General features: G+C 37.9%; 1 protein-coding gene across 1 annotated transcript; it reads left to right on the forward strand.

The window, feature by feature from the left end:
- Positions 1-376: 376 nt before the first annotated feature.
- LOC133865489 (adenylate isopentenyltransferase) lies at positions 377-2182 on the forward strand. The gene has a single exon (XM_062301912.1). The coding sequence runs from the start codon at positions 554-556 to the stop codon at positions 1571-1573; it is 1020 nt and encodes a 339-aa protein (XP_062157896.1). The 5' UTR covers positions 377-553; the 3' UTR covers positions 1574-2182.
- The last annotated feature ends 4435 nt before the right edge of the window (positions 2183-6617 follow it).

Here is a 6617-nt window from a genome sequence, read left to right on the forward strand (position 1 = left end):
GAATCAATTTCATGGTAATTAAGATTTAAATGAATAGTATCCCACTTAAACGACGACGCACGTAATCACCCATCTTCAAACACTGACTATATATATACATATATGTACACATATGTGTGGGGATATATATGTTAGAGACCCTACTGTGGATCACAGGAAATCAGACCTCTCTGCAGCCAAAGTAGAACGGCAGGGCTGAGATACAACGGAGAAAGAAGCATCCAGCTAGCGCCAAGATTCAAGAAGAAAGTAATTTCAAAGCAAACCAGAGGGAGGCAACAATGCCGTTCTCCTAGTAAAAACAAAAAAGCCCCTCCCTCCTCCGTCCTCCGTCCTCCGTCACCCGTCACACAATCATAGCAGTGTACAGTGCTGATTGCTATTGCGGAGCGCTATTAATACAGAGAGACAGGCACACATCAGCTCAGGGGGAGTGACCTTTGGTTTTCTGAATGGTATTCCGTACATACTAGTCCTGTATGCCTCCTCATTATCAGCAGATTCAGCACGGTGCACAGCTCACAAACACGCCAGCCAGTGCTTGTCCCTCCCTATGAGATTCAATCCCTTCCCATTATCCCCTCCTCCTGCCCACCTCTCCCATTCCCACAAAGTCTTCGTCCTCTCTGCCTCCAAACCCCTCAGACCACGCTGGCCTCGCATGGGGTCTACCATCAATACACCAATCGCCACCTTCCGTCGCCACCGCAAGAAGGACAAGATCGTCGTCATCATGGGGGCTACCGGAACCGGAAAATCCAAACTTTCCATCGACCTCGGCATCCGCTTCAATGGCGAGATCATCAACTCCGACAAAATGCAAGTCTACAAGGGCCTCGACATCACCACCAACAAAATCCTACCCCACGAGCGGCGCGGCGTCCGCCACCACCTCCTAGGCGAGGTCGACCCGGACGAAGGCGAGTTCACCCCCGCCCAGTTCCGCCAAGTCGGGGGGTCCATCATCTCTGACATCACTTCGAGAAGGAAGCTGCCCCTCATCGCCGGCGGGTCCAACTCGTTGGTACATGCGCTGGTCGCAGAGAGGTTCGATCCCAAGTCAAACGTCTTCGACGGGTTGGGGTTGGTCTCGTCGGAGCTGCGATACAACTGTTGTTTTCTCTGGGTGGACGTGTCGTTCATGGTGCTGTCGGAGTACCTGTCGAAGCGGGTGGACGACATGCTCGACTTGGGGATGTTCGAGGAGCTGGCCGAATTCTACGACCCGGCCGAGTCCGAAAACACGTCCCCTCGTACCGGGTTGAGGAAAGCCATCGGAGTCCCAGAGTTGGAGCGGTATTTCAGAAGGTACCCATCCTCCGTTCCCGATCTGGTGCGGAATAGTGCATACGAGGAGGCGGTGAGGGAGATAAAGGACAACACGTGTCAGCTGGCGAAGCGGCAGATAGGGAAAATCGTGCAGCTGAGGGAAGCCGGGTGGGACCTGAGGAGGGTTGACGCCACGGAAGCGTTTATTGCGGTGATGACGTCAGCGGAGGGGTGGTCTGAAATTTGGGAGAAGCAGGTGTTAGAGCCATGCGTGAAGATTGTGAGGCCTTTCTTGGAGGAGTAGGTTTTCCAGCCTTTTCCAGCTATACTACTCTTTAGTAGTTTGGTAGTTCTTATATTTTTGTTGGGGGCTCTCTCTCTCTCTCTCTCTCTCTCTAGAAAATTGGATTTAGATCATCGGCGTGGGGGGGGGGGGGGGAGCTCCTCGATCAATTGGTAAGAGTATTGGCTGGGACAGGACACAGTTTTGGGGAAGGAATTAGGAAATTAGTCACAGATTGGGACCAACTCTCCCGCACAAACAAATTAATTAACCAAACCACAGACCACAGTAGCACAGCTAGCAACACACATTTTTGCCAATTTTTGTCGACTCTGTTTAATTCTTAAATGTATTATGGTTTTTGGGACAATCCTCGCATTTTAGTCGATAGCGTCGATCGATCAGGCACATAATGTTACAAATTTTGCCTTTTTTCTTTTGCAGCCGCAGATAGCATGCCGTTTTTTAACTTCTTCTGCACCAAATTTCGTTTTCACACCTTCATCTTCACATCTTGAAACATATATTCATTATTCATAGTGTATATATATATATATATAATCCCTCAGACATTCTGCTTAATACTACGTACAGTTGTGTGAAGCCAAATATCGATCAGGAAAACCAACCTTTTGATACCATGCACAATTAATACTGGTTAAACTTTGTTAATTCTTTTCCCACATAAAACATGGCTTAACTTCGATCAATTCATGCACCCAATTTACACCTCCCACATTTCACATCAATTCAAATCAACTTTAGATCATCTATGTATACTAAATTCTTTGGTTTTTTGTTTTTTTGTTAATTAATTACCTTTACTCTCTTATTTATAAGTTGCTTTCATAAACTAAAACTTGTCGCACTCAGCTATATTGAACTACCAATCGTTAGCAAATATCTCTCTCCATCAGTCAAAATCGTTAAAAAAAAAAAAAAAAAAAAAGAAAGTAAAATGACAAAAATACAATGACTTTAGAAACTAAATTTATATAAATATCTTTTTTTTAAAAAAAAAAAAAAAAAAAAAAAAAAAAAAAAAAAAAAAAACCTATCAACAGAAGAAGAAATATATATATATAATTTTTTTAAAAAATTATATCATAATATCAGACATATATATAATTGTCTTTACCAAAAACGCAATGGATTGGAAAATGATATATATGTATATATTGAAAAACTTAACTTAAGTACTACTAACTAAACTTAAATTGTAAAGACATTTAGTACTAGAGCACCAAAACTAAAACATGATTACATTCATCCATAACTTATATATAATTTATGTTCGATATATACAACTTACTAATACGGTTAAATTGTACACAACCTCTAAAACACTAAAAAAAAAAATGATACAAACTCATCCCCCGCCCATTTCTTATCCATCTTCATATAACCAATTTTCAAATTTATCATATATTGAATTTAAATGTGTATGCATGGTAGAGGATGAGTATTAGGGTTGTTGTGATGATTAGGAGTTGGATTATTACATGAGACTAGGACTTTATAGTTAAATCTTAGATTTTTATTGTTGTTGCGTATGAAAAAATTATCGATCATCGATAATCGATCGTTGGATTCTAGCAATAAGTGTATGATTAGGATTTTTAATGCATGGTTAGGGTTTAGTCGCATGATATATTAGGGTTCACTTATAAGATTAAGATTCTTGGTGTGCAGTACGTCTAATATTATGATATAATTTACAGTAACGTGAAGATTAAGATGTTTGAATATGAAGATGAGCGTCCGAGGTAAATAAATGCTTACATAATAATAAAAAATGGGGGAGAGCTTTTACTGATTAGGTGTGTTGGCCATTCATGGGATGGGTGACCGCCCTTTGTATGGCAAGCAGTTGCCACCTCATGATTTGGTGAGGGGTGGCCTCGACTACCTATGCAAGATAGGCCTTCCCTTAAACCTGCCATTCTGTTTTTTAATTTAGAAAAAATAAAAAATAAAAAAAATTGTAATTTATGGTACATTAATGTACAGTGAATGCATGACATGTTAGATGCTTGCCATGTGTCATCAACTTAGTGTTATGATGTAGCACGTCGTTAATTAATTGGATATATATAGTAGGTTGATAGAGAGACATATTTGAAACTAAAGTAAATAAGAATCTAATTGTCAAAATTGAAAACATAAGGGCTAATTTGAAATTATGTAAAACCCTGAAGACTAAATAAATTTACTTTTCCCCCTAGATTTATGGCATCTATTTTGCAGATTGGTCATAGATTTTGGGCAAGGAGTGGGGACCTAAAGTATGTATATCACATGTGGGATGTTCAATGTCCCCGTTTATCTCGTTGGTGTACCTTGACTTTCTGTTGGTTGAATGAAATCTCTTTTGAGAAAGGTTTGACCTTATAATAGTTCCATCTCAGTTTGTATTCACGGGCGGGAGATTTCAGACTTTTGCTTCATTGTTTTTTTTTTTTTTGTATATATGAAACAACCTTTTAATTATTGGATTTTATGTTACTATCCGTTACTATTTCGGCCGAATTACTTTCTTGGTTTGAAACTGATCGATTGAACTCTTTTTTTCTTTAATATATATATATATAAGAATGATCAATTAATTGCTTGTACAATTGATTGATTCTCTCTCTCTCTCTCTCTCTCTCTCTCTCTCTCTCTCTCTCTCTCTCTCTCTCTCTCTCTCTGTGTGTGTAGCAAAAGAGATGCTTTCATATCTTTGACAACTGATAAACAAATCATGTAGCAAAGTTGGCGACTGCATGTGCATTTTGTAGAAATGTGACATATATGCATCACCGATTTCAGGTCGATGATCACAATTAGAACTGTTCTCTTGCCTTCTGAAATACATATGTATATCTAACTGTTCAAATAGATTTGAAGTTGTATGACCCCTTTTTCTTCGAACTCCCAAATTCACGTACTTTTGTGTTGAATGAATGTTGGGAAGAGATATATATATATATATATAGATAGACAAAAACCTTCCGCAATGCAAATATATCATATAATTAATGTCGACTTGGGCTTCTGATATCCATTTTTGTGAATGATAATTAATTTCGATCTCTTGGAAGAAAAGAAGCTAAATATATATATATATATATATGGGATTGTGGTGTGGGAGTTGACGTTGAACAGGGTTCCAATTATAGGTTGGACTACCTGGCCTCTATACTCATCTGCCATTAATATATATATATATACAGCTCATTTTGATGAGGCTCAAATAATCAATTTGGCAAAATGGGTCATTTTCACTTTGGCCGGTTTCTGAAACCCATCTCCATCTTCTTTCTTCCCCGGCCATGTGACTTTTGTTCGTATTGGTCATCTTAATCCCCCTAATTTTTTCCCCTCCAGCGTATAATGTTGTCTGGTTAAGGAAAAAAAAAGGAAGAAAAAGAAGCTATGACGTCGAATAGTAGTGGCAATCGTAATATATAGGATATTTTTGTTGCAGAAATAGTCTCATAAGGTGATCGATCTCTATCACATAAGCAACCATAGGTATAATTGTTATTTTTTTTTTGACCCTTTTATCAGCCCCTACAGCTTTCAAGTGACCAACGTACACTTGTACACATAATTTGAAGCAAAAGTCTCACTACTTTTTTTTTGTTTTATTTTTTTATTTTTTTCCGTGAGAAAATCATTCTATCTTCTAATAGTTATATATGCAAATTAACCTGAAATGATCATTTTGATCAACATGACGTTTAGCCCGTTCAGGCGGGTGAATTGATTTTTCATTGAGCTCTACCGTACATAAGTAGTACTAGCTCAAAAATCAAAACCGGAGAGGGCCATGGCCACCGGCCCATGCATGATTCCGTCCATAATCTGACGGGTCTGTCCTGTCTGCAATGGTATAATTAAAGGAGACATTTTCTCCGAGCCCTTCAAAGTTTAATTATTTTGTTCGATTGAATTGATAACCAATGCTAGCTAGGATGAACAAATAGAAACTCACAATTTATGATGTTTGTACGAATTTTCTTTTTAAAATCTATAACTTAGCTTGCAAGTTAATAAAGAATTCAAAAACTTTGTAATGATTTTTTTTTTTTTTTTAATAAAAAATAAAATTTCTTGATAAGTGGAGTAGTCATTAGTGCGAATTTGGAATCATTACATATTCTCTAGCTACGTGAACTCCGAAATTTATTACAGTTCATATAAACAAAACTAGTTTCCTCGCTAATCTTCCTATGAACTGCTACTATTAATTATTATTTTGTGATTAAATTATATATGAATTGAAGCATGCGTCTCAATTTGTTTGAATTCCCCACTTGCACCAAGCACAAAAATGCAATACTAGATGCTATGGTGCATGTGCACAAAGAAGCATGAATTTTTTTTAGACAACTATTTATGTTTTAGGGACAATGAGGTACCTGTACGTAATTAACAAAACCCATACGTATTATAATTACCCTGGCAGGCAGGCAGGCAGGCATGTTTCTACATTCACTTATGGATCACAGTTCAGAGCACATTAGAAAACATGCCACTAAGCCTTCAACCAACATGTTGTAATTAAATTATGATGAAGTTGCAATTAAAAAATTTGTACACATACCATTGGTGAATAGAGCCGGAATGATTTAAGCATAGGAACGAATCTGTTAAATCACTGATTATTCTAAAAATTTAAACGGAAAGCTCTCTTTTCAACAAATAAGACCTAACACGTGAAATATTTAATTAAAATGAGAGTGTGAATGATTAAGACAATATTCAAACTCATGACATTTGCTTTACTTTAATACCAAACAGCAGACTTAATCATTTAAATTAATATTAGTTGACCGGGAATTAATTAGAAATATGGGACAAATGGAACTATTTTATATTGGCTAGCTAGCTAATCATAGCTATTACAACCCCTGGATGGCTGGCTGACAGCACACGGGGATGAGTGTTTGAGAACTCTTGAAGGTTGTCCAAGGTTGCAGTGTTTTTGGCTTGCTATGAAAGGTTGTCGAAAAGTTATGATCAGGATGTACGTGCAGAATTTGATAAAACAAAGCAACCCCAAATGAGAGTAGCAGAA

The sequence above is a fragment of the Alnus glutinosa genome, chromosome 4 (genome assembly GCF_958979055.1).
Source record: "Alnus glutinosa chromosome 4, dhAlnGlut1.1, whole genome shotgun sequence".
Lineage (NCBI taxonomy): Eukaryota > Viridiplantae > Streptophyta > Magnoliopsida > Fagales > Betulaceae > Alnus > Alnus glutinosa.

What these genes read in the sequence shown, in the direction of transcription:
- LOC133865489 (XM_062301912.1), top strand. Translation starts at nt 554, where the DNA reads ATGAGATTCAATCCCTTCCCATTATCCCCTCCTCCTGCCCACCTCTCC.